General features: G+C 44.1%; 1 protein-coding gene across 3 annotated transcripts in view; it reads left to right on the top strand.

The window, feature by feature from the left end:
- The window catches only part of LOC139227528 (E3 ubiquitin-protein ligase NEDD4-like), a 131,141-nt gene that overhangs the window by 82,893 nt on the left and 29,476 nt on the right, over positions 1-18,772 (top strand). For all 3 annotated transcript variants that reach the window (XM_070858332.1, XM_070858331.1, XM_070858330.1), the window contains 3 exons: positions 12,565-12,615; positions 15,391-15,452; positions 18,402-18,504. In XM_070858332.1, coding sequence (XP_070714433.1) covers positions 12,565-12,615; positions 15,391-15,452; positions 18,402-18,504 — 216 coding nt within the window. The remainder of the gene's footprint in view (positions 1-12,564; positions 12,616-15,390; positions 15,453-18,401; positions 18,505-18,772) is intronic.

Genomic DNA, 18,772 nt, shown 5'->3' with positions numbered 1-18,772 from the left:
AAATACAAATTATGTTTTTAACATTAATAGTTTTTGCATTAAAAATGTTCTTTATTTCTGTTTGAATAAGTTTTGATGTCAGTGAGCCTACTGTTCATGTCATTTCAGCTGCAGCATCTAAATAAATGCAGGCCTGCCGTGTTCTACACCGAATATTACCTCCCATTGGTGCAAAAACTGTTACGATCACTTTTGTTTTAAGTAACCATTACAAAATTATTTTTGGCTTTGAGTACCAAATCAAACACTTCAAACTACTTGAAAATGCACCAGTGTGAAAAAATCAAAGCTTTCTCGGGGGACATGGCCAGAGATTGCTTCGCTAAGAACATAAGAAATAGGAGCAGGAGTAGGCCATACAGTCCCTCGAGCCCGCTCCGCCATTCAATAAGATCATGGCTGATCTGATCTTGGGCTCAGCTCCACTTTCCTGCCCGCTCCCCATAACCCCTTGGCTTCCTTATCGTTCAAAAATCTCCACCTTAAATATAGTCAATGACCCAGCCTCCACAGCTCTCTGTGGTAGAGAATTCCACAGATTCCCAACCCTCAGAGAGAAGAAATTCTTCTTCATCTCTGTTTTAAAAGTGCGACCCCTTATTCTGAAACTATGCGCCCTAGTTCTAGATTCCCCCATGAGGGGAAACATCCTCTCTGCATCCATCTTGTCAAGCCCCCTCAGAATCTTACATGTTTCAATAAGATCACCTCTCATTCTTATAAACTCCAATGAGTATAAGCCCAACCTGCTCAACCTTTTTTCATAAGACAACCCCTTCACCTCCAGAAGGAATCTTCTCTGAACTGCCTCCAATGCAAGTATATCCCTTCTTAAATAAGGAGACCAAAACTGCATGCAGTATTCCAGATGTGGTCTCACCAATGCCTTTGTCTTTTTACGTTGCATTATCTGCCCTGCTCTTTATATAAAAGGAAGCTGTTCTATGTTCTCAATTCCTGTTGACACTTTGTGTTCCCAGTGTTCTGTGTAAGCAAAATTTATTCAAACACTGGTTACCTGGATTATAGAGTTCATGGATTTCTTCACGTCGACAATTGAGACCATCCGTGCAGCTGCCTCTGTCAACCACCTGTCTTCCTCATTCCTCACCCACCCACCATGCAGTTTCCCCCCCCCCCCATTCCCTCCTGTAGTCAATTCTACATGACTCATTTCCTATCCCCTTGATCCGATCCACTCTACTCAATTCCTGGGCACTTAATAACCCTTCCTGGCCCCAATGTTTCGGACTTCCACGTTATTATCTTTTCAAAACCGCTGTCATCACCCATCCTCTCAAAAAAAAAACATGCACACCCTTGTCCTATCCTCTCGAACTACAGATATATCTTCAATCTGCCTTTCCTGTCCAAGATATTCAAATGTGCCAGCAAGCAGCAGAGGAGCGGCGAGGTCGGGGCGAAGGAGCGGCGAGAGATTGTAGAACGATGTGATTGGGGCCCAGGAGAGGCGAGGGCCCAGGGGCAGCACGGACCAGCCCACACTGCGATATGTGTGCGCGCTGGGTCCGTGCAGCAGAGCTGGTCTCCAGTCGTCTTGGTTACTTGGTCCTTGCTACTGGACAAAGACAAAGCTCTGTCGAGCCCATGTGGTGGCTGGTGTGCAACGGCCACCACACGTTAAAAAAAAAAATCCACGCACAGGCATCTTACACCCTTCAACATGTAGTTCGGGACCTGGAATATTAGGTCAGCCTCGATATGCAGGACCGCCTCAGAAGAAGTAGTAGTATTGTTGTACCAGGACTTCCCTACTTTTATACTCTATCCCCCTTGCAATAAAGGCCAACATTCCATTTGCTTTGCTAATTTCTTTCTGTACTTGCATGCTAACTTTTTATGTTTCATGTTCAAGGACCCCCAAATCCCTCTGTGCCACAGCATTTTGAAATCTCCATTTAAATAATAAGCTTTTTTATTTTTCCTACCAAAGTGGATAACTTCACATTATCCCACAGAATACTCCATCTGCCAAATTTTTGCCCACTCACTTAGCCTATCTTTATCCCTTTGCAGACTCTTTGTGTCTTCTTCACAACTTGCTTTCCCTCCTATATTATCATCAGCAAATTTGGCTGCATTACACGAGGTCCCTTCATCCAAGTCATTACTATAGATTGTAAATAGTTGAGGCCCCAGCACTGATCCTTGTAGCACCCCACTAGTTACAGTTTTCCAACCCGAAAATGACCCATTTATCCCGACTCTCTGGTTTCTGTTTGTTAGCCAATCCTCTATTCATGCTAATATATTGCCCCCAACCCCGTGAGCTCTTGTGCAGTAACCTTTTATGTGGCACCTTATCAAATGCCTTCTGAAAATCCAAATACACCACATCTACTGGTTCCCCTTTATCCACCCTGCTCGTTACATCCTCAAAGAACTCCAGCAAAATAAGTTTACAGCATCAGAGCTCACTTTCCTTTTCAAAAATCTCTAAATTCACTACTTCAAAAATTGCACTTTGTGTACTGCAGTTTTATTTCCCCCTCTTTTTAATAGAACAAACGGAATATTAAATTAGGACAAGTTCCTGTTCCACTGCACTCCCATTGAGACTACTACAATTTTTTGTATATGTTGGATCTGTTTGCGGAATGTGATGCCTAAAATACAAATAACAATCTTGAAATCCAGTGTAAAATAAAATTAACTTAATTCAATCATATTGAAGCATTGGCCTTGGTCATAGGTGCTGTTAAATCAGTTGCATTTTTTTGAGCTATCCAGTTTTTAGGGGCTCTGTCTGCTCTCCCGAAGCTGTTTGCCAGCTTTACCACGTTTTGGAGATTGGCACATGTGATAGAATACAAAGGAGGTTCTGTTGAAACTGTTTCATAGGTAGGGGAATGGGGTCCATGTTAATTCAACATTGCAAGTTTATGTAGGGCGTTTGCCAGGCTCTCTGCTGGGGGGGTTCCACACAGAATTTGGAATAACTGAATATACCAAGAAAGGTCCATTTTGTTCTGTTAAATTTAAGATGTTTATGTTGGCAACCAAGAACCAAATTGTTTGCTTATTTTTTTTAAAGTGAGTTGGCTCCCATATGCCCTCACTGAGTTGTGCCAAGATTTTAATAACCACAAAAAATTGATGTGTCTGAATGGTGCACTGCAACATTTTCATTTAAACCCGAGGCTTCAGTGTACCATTCATACACAAATTTCTTAAGTGTTAAAATCCTGGCACAACACAGTGATTGTTGAAGGTAATCACGATTGAAGGCGTTATTTTACATTCAGAGAGCACGGTTGCACACTGAAATATCTCTATGCTGATGCCAGGCAATTCTGTTGTTTGTTTGAATTTGAAAAACATTGGCGTGCACAAGGCTGGCAAATGTGGGATAAGATTGTGGCTTTTCTGTTGGGAGTGAGTTAGAAATGTGTTCTAAACCCTGGTTAATCATCAATCAAAGCTCTGGATGGATCAAATTGAACAACATTTTTTAGAGCCATTTGGATGTGAACCAAATTTTAAAAAGTGCAAAAATGTTATCAGAATTTTAAACCACATAATTCTGAACAAAATTATTTCAAAAAGTCATATAAATGTGAACAAAATTATTTTTAAACAGTCACTCAAGTTTCCAAACAGTGAAATAAAATTGAAGAAACTGGATGCCTCTGTCGCGCAGTCCTTTTGGGCAGGTTTTTTGCCTGTAAGGATATTCTTCTGGTTTCATCTTTCACCTAATTAAGTATTCGCGATAGACAACCAAACTTCCTACGCCTGCTTCCACAAGGCTTAAGATTTAACATTCATTACGTGGATAATTAGTCCAAATTCGCGACAGTCCGTTCTATTGAATGCAAAACTGAAGGTCAGAGACTTCACACGCAGAGTCTAAAGGGGGAAGGGTAATATGACCATCCACAACTTTGGAATTTCCGCGTTTGGATGTGTACGCACGACGTCTTGTGGTCAGTTTCAGTGGGGTAATAATGGCGAGCGCTGTTGTTTCGCTGTTATTACCCCCCCGCAAATTCTGACCCACTGTCTATCTCTGCATAGGGGCCATCCCACAACCTAGAAATCTTTTTCATAGTTAAGTTGCATCAATAATTTATTGCATTTTTATTTATCCAGGATTTTAATGGTGCGGTTGTGTTTTTCTTGTGCCGTTTCTTGCCAATAGATGCTGCTAGTTTATATCTTCACTTACAAAGTGCACTAGCATCATCAGGTGGTTGGAAAACAGTACTGCGACCAAACATGTGCCTGTGTTTTTAAGTCCAGCACTTGTGTATAATGGGGCAGCAACCCACATCTGGACCACCTTTAGCGGCTCAGTGCCGGAATGACTTGTAATCTGTGGAAGGCAGGAGGACAGTGAGGCTTGTGTGGAGCCACAAATGAAGAGGTTGGAGCCGGTAGGTAGTGTGACCAGGTGGGACACGGCAATAGTTGGAATTGGAGCCAGGGCAAGGCTCGACCCTGTGACCTAGCATGGCAGCTTGTAGCTGCTGCACTTCTCTCCGGCTTCACCCCAATAGGCACCTCTCCTGCCCTCTGTGTCGTGCTGGATTCAAGTGGACACTAATGTGGTTTGTGGCGTAATGACGGACAATTCGCTGATGGACACACCATCAAACTTTGATTAACATATCAGTGCAGATAGGAAAACAAAGGAACACACTTGTTCTGCTGCAGAAGGGAAAAGTAACCCTACAAGCAAGCAGCAACACTTAACAACTCTTTATTCACAGACTATTTCCCTGCTCTTCGTGTACTTTTTTTTTATATGCATATCCTTCAGCATTGGTATCTGATGTCAATGGACCAAATGATCTGTGTTCTACTGCCCTGTGCCAACAGGCATTGGTACTCCGGGAGTGTGCTGCTCTTCTGCTAGTCCACCATCTTCTGCATAGGGGCAGCTTGCACCCCTTAGAGTTGGTGGGTCGATAACATGACGGCCAATTTATCTTGATTCGAGCTGTTTGGCTTTCAAGCGGGAACTTAATCACTCTGTCAACTCTGACACCCAGTTTCTGGTTCTTTGTGTGCGACAGGAAGCACCATTTCTCTCAGCGCAGTGGTTTATTTACAGCCACCGGATCCTCCCGCAAACTAATTGAATACCCTGGGTGTAAAGTATAACGCTGGTTCAGTTGCGTGGACTCTTCTCTGCATCAGTGACTTATTCATGTCTTTTTGAAATTGTGTAATTTTAAGGGAATTAGGTCAGCCTCCCAGACCGACTGCCAACTGGAGCCAATTTGTGCCGATTACAGGCAGTTTTATTCAGCTGAGGTCATTTGATATGCAGACTGCCCAATCTTATTTAATATTGGACCTAAAGATGGGTATCAATTTGAATGCAACATTAAAAACACATCCTTTAGGCTAATGCTGTAGACTGCTACCATTGTGTTCAATCATCAATGTTTTGCATGACTGTTTTACTGTTTTAAGCGTTTAACTGTAATGTTGACCAGGGAGAAAAGCCAGACTCGTTTTATTGAGCTTTCTGTGATTATATGATTCACATTAAAGCAAAATCAATCTCCTTTGGTGTTGATTTCAAAGCCAGTACCAAAAAGTCAAGCCCTCACACACTGCTGGATTAAATTGATAGGACAGTATTGTTAGTTGCTTTGTGGCAAACGCTGTCACTTAATGGATGGTGTTTTCTTTTTATCATGGGGAAAGAGTAGAGGGGTGGGACCAATTGGTTAGCACTTTCAAAGCACAGGCACAATGGGTCAGATGGCCTCCTGCACTGTAACATTCTATACCCTGTTGCTACACTTACAACAGAGGGGAGGAGCCTGCTGCAAAGTCCTTATTTAGACATTAACATTTTATCCAGCCTAATCTTAACATGTTCCAAAATATCTTGTGACCGACTGTTGTGATACTACATATGCGTTCATTTTCATATATAAATAAAATATAACAAGTATTTTTTATGAACAACAATGACGATATTTCCCAATTAAAATTCTAATCAATAATAGATCATTGTGCTTCCCATTATATTCTGAAATCATATAAACCACAGAATAATCAGCATAGAAACATAGAAAATAGGTGCAGGAGTAGGCCATTCGGCCCTTCGAGCCTGCACCACCATTCAATATGATCATGGCTGATCATTCCCTCAGTACCCCACCCCAGCCTTTACTCCATACCCGCTGATCCCTTTAGCCGTAAGGGCCACATCTAACTCCCTTTTGAATATGTCCAACGAACTGGACTCATCAACTTTCTGTGGCAGAGAATTCCACAGGTTCACAACACTCTGGGTGAAAACGTTTCTCCTCATCTCGGCCCTATATGGCTTACCCCTTATCGTTAGACTGTGACCCCTTGTTCTGGACTTCCCCAACATCGGGAACATTCTACCTGCATCTAACCTGTCCAGTCCCATCAGAATTTTATAAGTTTCTATGAGATCCCCTCTCATTCTTCTAAATTCCAGTGAGTATAAGCCTAGCCGATCCAGTCTTTCCTCATATGTCAGTCCTGCCATCCCGGGAATCAGTCTGATGAACCTTCGCTGCACTCCCTCAATAGCAAGCAGGTCCTTCCGCAGATTAGGAGACCAAAACTGCACACAATACTCAAGGTGTGGTCTCACCAAGGCCCTGTACAACTGCAGTAAGACCTCCCTGTTCCTATACTCAAATCCCCTCGCTATGAAGGCCAGCATGCCATTTGCTTTCTTTACTGCCTGCTGTACCTGCATGCCTATCTTCAATGACTGATGTACCATGACACCCAGGTCTCGTTGCAACTCCCCTTTTACTAATCTGTGACCATTCAGATAATATTCTGCCTTCCTGTTTTTGCCACCAAAGTGGATAACCTCACATTTATCCACATTATACTGCATCTGCCATGCGTTTGCCCACTCACCTAACCTGTCCAAGTCGCCCTGCAGCCTCTTAGCATCCTCCTCGCAGCTCGCACTGGCTTAGTGTCATCTGCATACTTGGAGATATTACCTTCAATTGCTTCGTCTAAATCATTAATGTATATTGTAAATGGCTGGGGTCCCATCACTGAACCCTGCGGCACCCCACTGGTCACTGCCTGCCATTCTGAAAAGGACCCGTTTATCCCACTCTTTGCTTCCTGTCTACCAACCAGTTCTCGATCCACGTCAGTACATTACCCCCAATACCATGTGCCTTAATTTTGCACACTAATCTCTTGTGGGACTTTGTCAAAAGCCTTTTGAAAGTCCAAATACACCACATCCACTGGTTCTCCCTTATGCACTCTACTAGTTACATCCTCAAAAAACTGGAAGATTTGTCGAGCATGATTTCCCTTTCATAAATCAATGCTGACTTGGACCGATCCTGTCACTGCTTTCTAGATGCGCTGCTATTACATCTTTAATAATTGATTCCAACATTTTCCCCACTACCGATGTCAGGCCAGCCGGTCTATAATTCCCTGTTTTCTCTTTTTTTTTTTAAAAGTGGGGTTACATTAGCTACCTTCCAGTCCATAGGAACTGATCCAGAGTCGATAGATTGTTGGAAAATTATCACCTATGCATCCACTATTTCTAGGGCCTTTTCCTTAAGAATTCTGGGATGCAAACTATCAGGCCCTGGGGATTTATTGGACTTCAATCCCTTCAATTTCCCTAACACCATTTCCTGACTGAAAAGGATTTCCCTCAGTTCCCCCTTCTCGTTAGACCCTCGGTCCCCGAGTATTTTCGGAAGGCTATTCGTGTCTTCCTTAGCGAAGACAGACCCAAAGTATTTGTTCAGTTGGTCTGCCATTTCTTTGTTCCCCATTATGAATTCACCTGATTCTGACTGCAAGGGACCAACATTTGTCTTCACTAATCTTTTTCTCTTCACATATCTATAGAAGCTTTTGCCGTCAGTTTTTATGTTCCCTGCAAGCTTACTCTCGTACTCTATTTTCCCCCTCCTAATTAAACCCTTAGTCCTCCTCTGTTGAATTCTAAATTTCTCCCAGTGCTCAGGTTTGCTGCTTTTTCTGGCCAATTTATATGCCTCTTCCTTGGATTTAACACTTTCCCTAATTTCCCTTGTTAGCCACGGTTGAGCCATCTTCCCTTTTTTATTCTTATGCCACACAGGGATGTATAATTGTTGTAGTTCATCCATGTGATCTTTAAATGTCTGCCATTGCCTATCCACCGTCAACCCTTTGAAGTATCATTTACCAATCTATTCTAGCCAATTCATGCCTTAAACCATCGAAGTTACCTTTCTTTAAGTTCAGGACCCTAGTCTCTGAATTAACTGTGTCACACTCCATCTTAATGAAGAATTCTACCATATTATGGTCACTCTTCCCCAAGGGGCCCACACGACCAGATTGCTAATTAATCCTCTCTCGTTGCACAAGACCCAGTCTAGGATGGCCTGCTCTCTAGTTGGTTCCTTGACATATTGGTCTGGAAAGCCATCCCTATACACTCCAGGAAATCCTCCTCCACAGTATTGCTACCAATTTGGTTAGCACAATCAATATGTAGATTAAAGTCACCCATGATAACTGCTGTACCCTAATTTCCTGTTTGATGCCATCCCCAACCTCCCGACTACTGTTTGGTGGTCTGTACACAACTCCCACTAACGTTTTCTGCCCTTTGGTGTTTCGCAGCTCTACTCATACAGATTCCACATCATCCACGCTAATGTCCTTCCTTGCTATTGCGTTAATCTCTTTAACTATTAACGGTACCCCACCTCCTTCGCTTCCTGTCTGTTCTTCCCGAATATTGAATACCCCTGGATGTTGGTGATCATAGGCGGTACCTCAAACAAGGATGACTTGCTTCCACATGAGTTCACAGATGTTTCAATGAAGGACCCGATGTTCCAGGTCCCGAACTACATGTTGGAGGGTGGAAGATGCCTGTGCGTGGATTTTTTTAACGTGTGGTGGGCGTTGCACACCAGCCACCACACGGGCTTGACAGAGCTAGGTCTTGGTCCAGTGGCAAGGGTTAACCAGGACAACTAGAGACCAGCTCTGCTGCACGGACCTAGTGCGCACACATATCGCAGTGTGGGCTGGCCCGTGCTGCCCCTGGGCCCTCGGCTCTGGGACCACAGAATAAATTATACTGATAGATGGCAAATAGTATATTTCACGTGTTCGAATATGAAAGACTATAGGGCGGCAATTTAAATCTGACTCACCCGGCAGGGAACTGCCATGATTGGATGCAGCGCTGGTTTTACCCCCACCACCATCCCAGATTTTACACTGCATCGAAGTCCATCGAGAGTAATGTTGGGCAGGGTGTAAAACCAGCATTCTGCACGATCCCGGACATTTCTTGCCTGGCAGTGTTGGGTTAAAATGACCCCCATTGAGGAGTAATGTTTCCAGTTGCGAAGCTTTGTCACAAAAGAGCAATAGGAACACAGCACCAGGTAATACCTAGATATGAAATGCTGCTGTAAGACAGAAAGCAGAGAGTAGAGGTGAAGTGCAGCTATTCACAGTGGCAGAAGGTGAGTAGTGGTGTTCCACGAGGATCAGTGCTGGGACTCGCTGTTGGTCACAATTTGTATTACTGATTTAGACATTGGAATCAAAAACGCAATTTCTAAATTTGTGGATGACACCAAATTGAGGGTGGGGGATCGTCAATACGGAGGAGGACTGCAACAAAATATAGAAGGACATTAATAAGCTTGCAGAATGGGCATATAACTGGCAAATTAATTTCAACACAAATAAATGAGAGGTATTACATTTTGGTAGGCAGAATGGACGTGTTTATTTGTACTGTAAAAATGGCCGCCCTTGTCTCTGATTGGTCCACTTGGAGGATAAGCCCCACCCTGCAGTTTCTCTGGAATGTGTAACTGGAACCCCTCAGCCCAAGTTCTCACTGACTTCACAAATTGTAACTCGATCCACTTTGATTTCCAGAAGCCACCAAGTGCTCGCCAAAGTCCCTTACCTCAGGCAAGTTCGTCCCTCCCCCAGCCAATGTCCCTTGTGTGAATTGTGAACAGGTTTATTGGGTATAAAGTGAATAGTGACTGTGTCGTGACTTTTCTGAATTGGAAGAACCCCTCTCCCCTCCGATTTTTCCCGTGTGTGTGTCTCTCTCTCTCTCTCTCTCTCTCTCCTTTCTTTCTTTCTTTCTTTCTTTCTTTCTTTCTTTCTTTCTTTCTTTCTTTCTTTCTTTCTTTCTTTCTTTCTTTCTTTCTTTCTTTCTTTCTTTCTTTCTTTCTTTCTCTCTCTCGCCACCCCCTCCCTCTCCCTGAGTTCTCTCCTTTCCCCGCCCCCCCCAGCTCTCTCTCGCACTCTCTTCCCCCTCTCCCTGTTCTCTCCCTTTCCCACACCCCCAAGCGCGCGCTCTCTCTCTCTCTCTCTCTCTCCTTCCCTCCCACTCCCCAGCACTCTCTCCCCCAGTCTCTCTCTCTCTCTCTCTCTCTCTCTCTCTCTCTCTCTCTCTCTCTCTCTCTCTCTCTCTCTCTCTCTCTCTCTCTCTCTCCCACTCTCTCTCTCTCTCTCTCTCTCCCACCTCCAAGCTCTCTCACCCACCCCCCTGCAGTCTCTCCCCCTCTCGCGCGCACTTCTTCCCCCCCCCCCCCCCCCCCCCCAGGTCGCTCACAGAAAATGTACAGTACAAATAGTCAATCCCAGGAAGAATAGAGAAGTCACTTATTATTTGGAGGGTGCGAGTCTAGGTGGGGTAGAGGAACAAAGGAATCTCTGAGTACAACTACACAAATCGTTAAAGGTTGTGCCACAGGTTAGTGAGACCATAACAAAGCAACCAAGCACTCGGGTTTATTTCGAGAGGTATAGGGGTGAAGTGTCGGCCGCCCGCTAGACCGGCGCACATCGGAGAGGCCCGCCTAAATTATAGAACACTAATTGCGGCGAATACTTACCTCGCGATTCTCCGGTGGCTGTCGGCCCAATTCCACCTCGGCGCGGCGCAGCACAGCAGGAGCTGCTGGGGGCGGAGTTACAGCCCTGCGCCGAAAACAGCGCCCGCAGCTGGGCGCGTGCGCAGTAGCTGCCGGCGTCCTGTCTCCGGGGCGACGACCCTATCCCCGGCCGAGTGGCCTGCGCATCTTACCTCGGCGACGGGGCCCGCCCGGCCGGCCTCTCGCTGGGGGGGGGAGGGGGAGGGGGGGTGCCGCCTGAAGAGACGTCGGCAGCCCGGCATCGGGAGCGTGTGGGGCGGTTTCTTCATCTTCTCCCCCCCCCCCCCCCCCATCTTCTCTTCCACCCACCTCTTCTGCCCCCCTCCCACTTCTCCCTGGTGCTGCAGTAGGTGAGTAGCAATAATTTTTTATTTGAGTGGCTTTTAATTTTTTTTTAATTAATTTATTTGGATTGATTTATTGGTTGGTTTATTGATTTATTTATCATTTATTATTGATGATGGCTCTTTATTTGTAAAAGTGAAGTGTTTAATGTTTGTAAATCCCCCCCCCCCCCCCCCCCCAGTTCCCTACACCTGATTTATAAAGTGTTGGCAAGATTTTTCTGAGCGTACAATAATCTACACTTACTCCATTCTAAGTTAATTTGGAGTAAGTTTTCGCTGCCTAAACTTACAAAACAGGCGTAAGTGGCCGAACACGCCCCCTTTTGAAAAAAGAAATCTGTTCTGAAATGAAACTGTCCAAACTCACTAGAACTGGAGCAAACTAAATGCCGAGAATTGCAATTTCTAAGATACTCCATTCTAAACTAGTTGCTCCAAAAAAATAGGAGCAACTCGGGTCGAAACTTGACCCCATAGAATTGAAAAGTAGTGAAGTTATACTAAACCTGTATCGAACCTTGGTTAGACCACACTTGGAGTAAGGCGTACAATTCTGGTCACCATATTATAAAATGGATATAGAGGCAGAGAAGATTGACGATGATACCAGAAATGCGAGGTTATACATATCAGGAAATGATGGTCGTGCTGGGTCTCTTTTTGCTTGAAAAAAAGAAGGCTGAGGGGTGACCTAATCGAGGTCTTTAAAATTATGAAAGATTTTGATAGTGGATACTTGTGGGGAAGCGGCAATAATGAGGGGCCAGCAATGCAAGATAGTCACCAACAAATCAAATAGGGAATTCAGAAGATAGTTCTTTACCCAGAGGCTGGTGAGAATGTGGAACTTGTTACCACAGGGAGTAGTTGAGGCAAATAGTATTGATGCATTTAAGAGAATATTCTTGTTTCAAAGGTTCCTGTCTTCATTTGCCAAGCACATGCGGGAAAAGGGAATATTATGCTGAGAGTTCGATGAGGAAAGACGGGAGGAGGCTCAAGTGGAGAATAAACACCGGCATGGACTGGTTGGGCAGAAGGGCCATATATCCCGTGTGATCCTATGTAACTTTGTTTCCTGAAGATTTACTTGCCTTGAGCTGTTTACCAAGTACAGAATTCACCTATGTAATGCAAAGAGGAACAGGTGTTCAGAATTTCTAAGACTAACCAGAGCAATATTTATCATGCTTTAAAAGAGCAGCATGGTTGAGAAAGTTGCCCAAGTTTATCTATTTTAAACCAGATGATTAATTTCTCTCTTTTCCCATCTCTTTTTTGATTTTTCTTAGACCAGAGATGATTTTCTGGGCCTGGTGGATATTCCCCTTCAACATATCCCGGTAAGTTTTACTTCCAGCAGAGAGACATGTCAAAGAATTGTGATTTGAGAATATTCTTGTGTCAAAAGTTCCTGTCTTCATTTGCCAAAAATGATGTCAAACTATACATTTACCGACTGATTTTTCATTAAATCTCATTAATATGCATTTATTATGTAATTTGAAAAATAGTTGTGATTTTTCATATTTTCATTTTTGTGCATCACTCTGTCGCGCGCTCTCTGTCGCGCGCTCTCTGTCGCGCGCTCTCTGTCGCGCGCTCTCTGTCGCGCGCACTCTGTCGCGCGCTCTCTGTCGCGCTCCCCCTGTCGCGCTCCCCCTGTCGCGCTCCCCCTATTGCCCCCCACAACACTTGGGCTTTCTCCTTCACCATACATATATGGAGATTGGCAAGTGCTCCTGTCTTTAGCCTCTTGAGCTGGTGGAGTGGGGGCAGAGACCTCCATCCAATGTGGCTTTTCCAGTTCGAGCTTGAGTTCAACTGTGATTGCTTGTTACAGAGATTGTATGTACCCTTTGCAAGGTCAGAAAATGGCTTTTGTGCCCGAGATTAAACTCGATAAAGTATAAAAGCAGATAAGTTCTGCTACAACTGTACAGGGTATTGGTGAGGCCACACCTGGAGTACTGCATACAGTTTTGGTTTCCCTATTTAAGGACGGGTATACTTGCATTGGCGGCTGTTCAGAAAAGGTTCACTCGGTTGATTCCGGAGATGAGGGGGTTGACATGAGGATAGGTTGAGTAGGTTGGGCCTATACACATTGGAGTTCAAAAGAATGAGAGATGATCTTATTGAAACATGCAAAATAATGAGGGGGTTCGACAAGATGGAGGCAGAGAGGATATTTCCACTCATAGGGGAAACTAAAACTGGGGACATAGTCTTAAAATAAGGGGCCGCCCATTTAAAACTGAGAAGAGGAGAAATTTCTTCTAAGGGTTGTAAATCTATGGAATTCTCTGCCCCAGAGAGCTGTGGAGGCTGGGTCAATTGAATATATTTAAGGCGGAGATAGATTTATGAGCGATAAGGGAGTAAAGGGTTATGGGGAGTGGGCGGGGAAATGGACCTGAGTCCATGATCAGATCAGCCATGATCTTATTGAATGGCGGAGCAGGCTCGAGAGGCCAGATGGCCTACTCCTGCTCTTATTTCTTATGTTCTTGTGTTCAAATTCGATTAAGATTATTGTATTTGTTTTGCTTCAGCCCATTTTTGTCCCCTCCATATGTTACTGCCTCAGTTCTTCCCCTGGCTTATTTCTGATGCCTCTCCAGATATTGTGTCCCCAACTCCAGTCTTTCCCCTTGCCTGACGTGCAATCCAACCATCTCTACTTTAAATCTTGTTTTCTGTTCTCGACGACCTCCTGAGAAGCAGGCAATCCAGCTTCTCCCGTGATGTAAAATTGGCCAATTTGCAGCAAGGCACTAAAATGTTGGGTTCACTTCCGGACTCAGAACCTTGCTGGAGGAACGTGGGACTTGAGTCTGGGGCACTAGACCATCTGGAAGTGGTCTCAGAAGCAGAGGGAAGGGGGTACGGCTGACCTACCAAATGCAGAGGTCGGTGGATGGAAGCTGAGGTCAAGAGTGGACCCTGTCTCTATTCTGAGTGGGTGGGGGTGAGAAAGAGGTTACAGCAGAAGCACAGGAAATGGAACAGACTTGGTCAAGGGCCTCATCAGACATAGTGGAGGGGAATCGTTGGCTGAGGAAAAGGAAGGGCATTCTGGAACCTCTGGCATTATCAGTGCAGATTCAGACTGCAAAACTGGGAGAAGGGAATGGACTCCTGTTTTTCCATGGATGTTGTCTGACCTACTGAGTTTTTTTGTTTTAGCAACAGCAATATCATAAGCAGCTAAGGGGGGGATGGGTGGTTCTGGCAAGGCAACTTTTGTGTGTGGTGCATGGCAAAGGAGGTAAGGACCACTTTTTTTTCTAGTTCTACTTCTTGATCCCATGTAACCAACGAGCATTGCCCAGTCTGAAGTGATCACAGCCTTTCAGTCCGAGACACTAACCCCTTCTCCCAATCTTAAACTCTGGCAAGTTCCAGCTACAATTTGATACTAAATTAACAATCTTTCTTGGGCCCAAGTGTAGGAAGTGGACAAGTTGCACTGGTGAAGCACAAGATGCTTTTCTGAGGTTGAAGGTTTGTTGGGACAGTGTAGACTGAGCTTTTCAGAACTCTTGAGATGACACTACACTTCTTCCTGAAACCCTGGAGAGAGAACACTGATTACTGCAACTCGCCCCTCACTGTTATCCATTTGCGTAACCATTGACTATTGAGGCACAAGTAAAGCACTAATGTGGGCAGAAAATAACTATCCGTATGCGTAAAGTGAGCCTGGCGTTTAATTTACCAACTGGAATAAAGGCTTGCTTTGTTGTACGTATTCAAACTGGAAAATTGTAATATTTGCAACTCCGCTAGAATTACGAATAATGACAGCATTTCAGCCTAGAGATTCCCTTGCCATTGAATTTGCCTCGCAGTGTGTTAGTTTTCACTGAGTCTGGTTATTTCATCTTGTGACCAGGCAAAACTCATTGCCTGTTTCATCTCACGATACAAGCACCTCCTGTTGGGCAGTTATCAGAGCACCGCTGGCAGATATTGTGCAGAAGCTTTTCTGGCTGAATGAAAATATGTGCAAACATGTAACTGGATGAAAAATAATAGAAGGACTGGAATAGGAAAATGTAATCAAAATATTAAGCAAATATATCAGCATTAATGGATACCCTTTTTAATTGCAGACTGAAAATCCAAACCTGGACAGACCATATACATTCAAGGATTTTATTCTTCATCCTAGAAGGTAAATGAAAGTATTCAGTTGAACATAGATATGCAGTGGACTGTAACTCAACTTCTCTCCTGGAGATACTTCCTAATTATTGATACTGATATAAGTATTTGGATTTATTCAAATTGCTCGGGGACATTCAAACTAGCATGTCACAATTTAGCACAGTACCTGACCAGATCTGTCGTGCAGAGATTTCTTCAGCACTCACATTTCAAGCTGTCGGAAGCAAATTAGTGAATGTGTAATAAAGTTAACAAAGGCACCGAACAGTTGCCGTCATTGTCAGTGGTGGTATATTTTTCTACTCCGTAACCTTTCAGATGTGTTTGTGAAAATGTGGCCAAATGAACCGATGGCTGATGTCAAGAAATTGAAAGGATTCGGATCACTGGCCTCAGCGAGGTCAGTCACTGTCACAAGCCCGCAGCCACACTGGAACAGCACCATATGCACACTTGGAGTTGGATTTTCCATTCGTGGCCGCCTCTGTTTTCGCCCCCGGAGGGGTGGCAGTAGTGGCGGTGAGCTCTCCTGGGCGGGCGGCAAGCTTCCAGCGGCCTGCCGGGGTTTTCGCGGCCGGCTTTGGAAGAGGCGAGCCGGTGTGCAACGCCCCTGGTTACGACGCCGGATCGATTCTTGCCTCCCGCCCGACCCGTAGAGCGATGTGCTGGGTCCGCCTGTGAAAGCGGTCGGTCCAAGCTGTAGCGGCTGCAGTGAGCTCAGTAACGTCGACCTCAGGTCAGTGTGATTGTTTTATTTTGTTTTGCGATTTATGTTGTGGTGGCCTGGGCTATGTATTGTGAATGTTTTTTGTTTTTTTTTTTTTCAGTGTTTTTTTTCTCTCCAGGCCTCAGCGCTCCCAGGCCGGCTGTATAACTCGGGATGTTCGCATGCTCAGCCGGCCTCGTGCTCTACGAGAGGTGTGCATCACCTCCCTTGGCGCTCCGCCCCACTCGGGGGGTGGGGGGGTGGGGGGTGGGGGGGGGGGGGGGGGCCCGCTGCCCAATTTTGTTGACTGAGGCGCAAACATTTTCCAGGCGGTATCCGGACCGCCCCACCGTCATTTCCGCCCCGAAATCCTAAAAGCCCAAAATCCAACCCTTGGTGCTTAACCAATAAACTTCAGTGGAAGGGAAAAATGATCCCTGTCCACAGTTTACTGGAAGAATGCATTTCAAAGGTCCATCTGAACAGGGTCTAATACTGATAATGAATTCAAAATCCTTTTTTGCACTAAAACATTTGAATTATCTAATTGTTTGAAATAAGAAATTTCAATAATATTGCAAGTCGTGAGTTAAATGTTTTAAAAATGAATTATCAGATCATTTGAATTCAGTGACTTTGAATGAGAAACCTGAGATTTGGCATTTTACCTGATTTTTTTTTCCTTGTTAGTTTGCTCCCTATCTAAGGGTTTAATTCCTGCTGCGGTGTGGTCCCACTGGTGCCAGACACCCTGCAGTACCTCACTTAACTGGCTGTTTTTCATGTTGAGTTACGATAGTGACTGTCACCAAGCTATTCAACTGTTGGGGGCGTTATAGTTGAACCACATCTTGATATTCATCCATAATGCACCTCCAGCAATGGTTGCGAGATAACAATCATAAGTAGGAACCCTGTCTGGTTTCTCTCTCTCACTCCAGGGGCACTGAAACTATTGCCCGTGCCCCTACCACTGGCTCCCCTGTCTTTCAGATAACTCAGGACAGGCATTGAACTTGGGATCTTCCAGGTCTGAATGGCTTACCTACTCACTGGCTACACCAGCTGAACTCTTGGGCAAGCCCAGGTGCTTAACTTGTTTTTTAAAAATATCTTGACCAAAACTTCAAGTACGAAGAATAAAAGTTTGTTCTAAGCTGTAACGGAAACAATTTCTTATGTCAACTTGCCCCCCCCACCCCATCCTCCTCAAGACAATTACTGATGCCCTCTTGTCCCTCACCCAGGTGTTCTCACATGATTCTCGGCAGTAAATTCATCACAACTGAACCCAATCCCTGACCTGTGCACCTCCAGCAGAGGTACGAGGATAGTGACCATGGTTGGGAACCATAGGCAATTTGCATTTGCTTGAGCCATAAAGATTGAAGCCAATTGCAATATTCCTCCCTCCCTCCCAGGCTGGGGTCCGCTCACTCAGCATTGAATGGGGATCAAGCTCTAGATTTCAATGGTCTGTGGCTTAGCCCCTCACGGAATAAAGTCACTAAGCCATCAGAGATGCCCCTGTAAAAGAAACTCATTACACAGTTATGTGGTGCATAGTGTACAGGAACGAATATTCTGACTAGAATGACATTTTTGTCGTCATTCTTCTCTCCCAAGGCACTCATTTGGCCAACACCTTGAAAATTATGTTATGTTTGGAATTAAATTCATACATTCTATTTTGGTCTGATACAGCTGTATTATAATACTTAAATCATGGATCTAGGCTAAGGTATTAGCTTTGTGGCTCAATATAAACAAAATTTCCTTGTTTTTTAAAAAAAAAAAGTTTAGTTGCCTTTAAAATTAAAATGGCATTAATAGCTGATCGCTCTCCAGTCATTGTTCATTCGGAATCCATTCAGCCCGATATCTGTCCATCCCCTCCGAAGTTGTAACATCCGGGCTGAAACCTAATCCTGCTCTATGATTCACTACTTCTACATGTGATTTTTAAGCCCAGATAGTTCAATTTATTTGATTTTTCATTGTGCTATCGGAATTGTCAAGTTAGAAGTAAATTTCCGGAGGAGTGTAAAGCATCCTTCAATAATCCCTGGTGAAGCAGTCAAGCTCTCTTCATGGTTGTAGCAATAAAGTTATAGAATCTGTTTTATAAAAAAAACACAACTATGAAAAGCAGAATTTATTCTGCTGTTTCCCCCTTGAATATCATTTGCAGTTGTACCAAAATTGTTTCATTTTTTTTTAAATTAGCACTTTTGCTGTGTTTTTCCCCAGTCATAAATCCAGGGTTAAAGGGCATCTTCGATTAAAGATGACCTATCTGCCTAAAAGTAACACTTCTGAAGAAGATAGCACAGAGCAAACTGATGAATTAGAGGTAAGTGTAATAAACTGTCTCCGTGACGTACTGTAAACTATTGAGTGTTTTTGGTCATTGTATAAATTCTTTTTTGATCATTTTTGACAGAACCAGTAAATTTGTAGATGGCCGTTTTTTTTTTTAAATGGTTAAACCTTTAACTTCTACTATTTAGTGTTCTTAAATTGCTGTTTTTAATGATTTTAATCTTGCGTTTTCAACATACGTGCACCCACAAATGTGCACCAAGGTTGCATGGGTATTAGTTTGGACTGTTGAATGCTGC

Source organism: Pristiophorus japonicus, chromosome 17, assembly GCF_044704955.1.
Source record: "Pristiophorus japonicus isolate sPriJap1 chromosome 17, sPriJap1.hap1, whole genome shotgun sequence".
Taxonomy (NCBI): domain Eukaryota; kingdom Metazoa; phylum Chordata; class Chondrichthyes; family Pristiophoridae; genus Pristiophorus; species Pristiophorus japonicus.
This window is presented reverse-complemented; position numbering and strand designations above follow the sequence as displayed.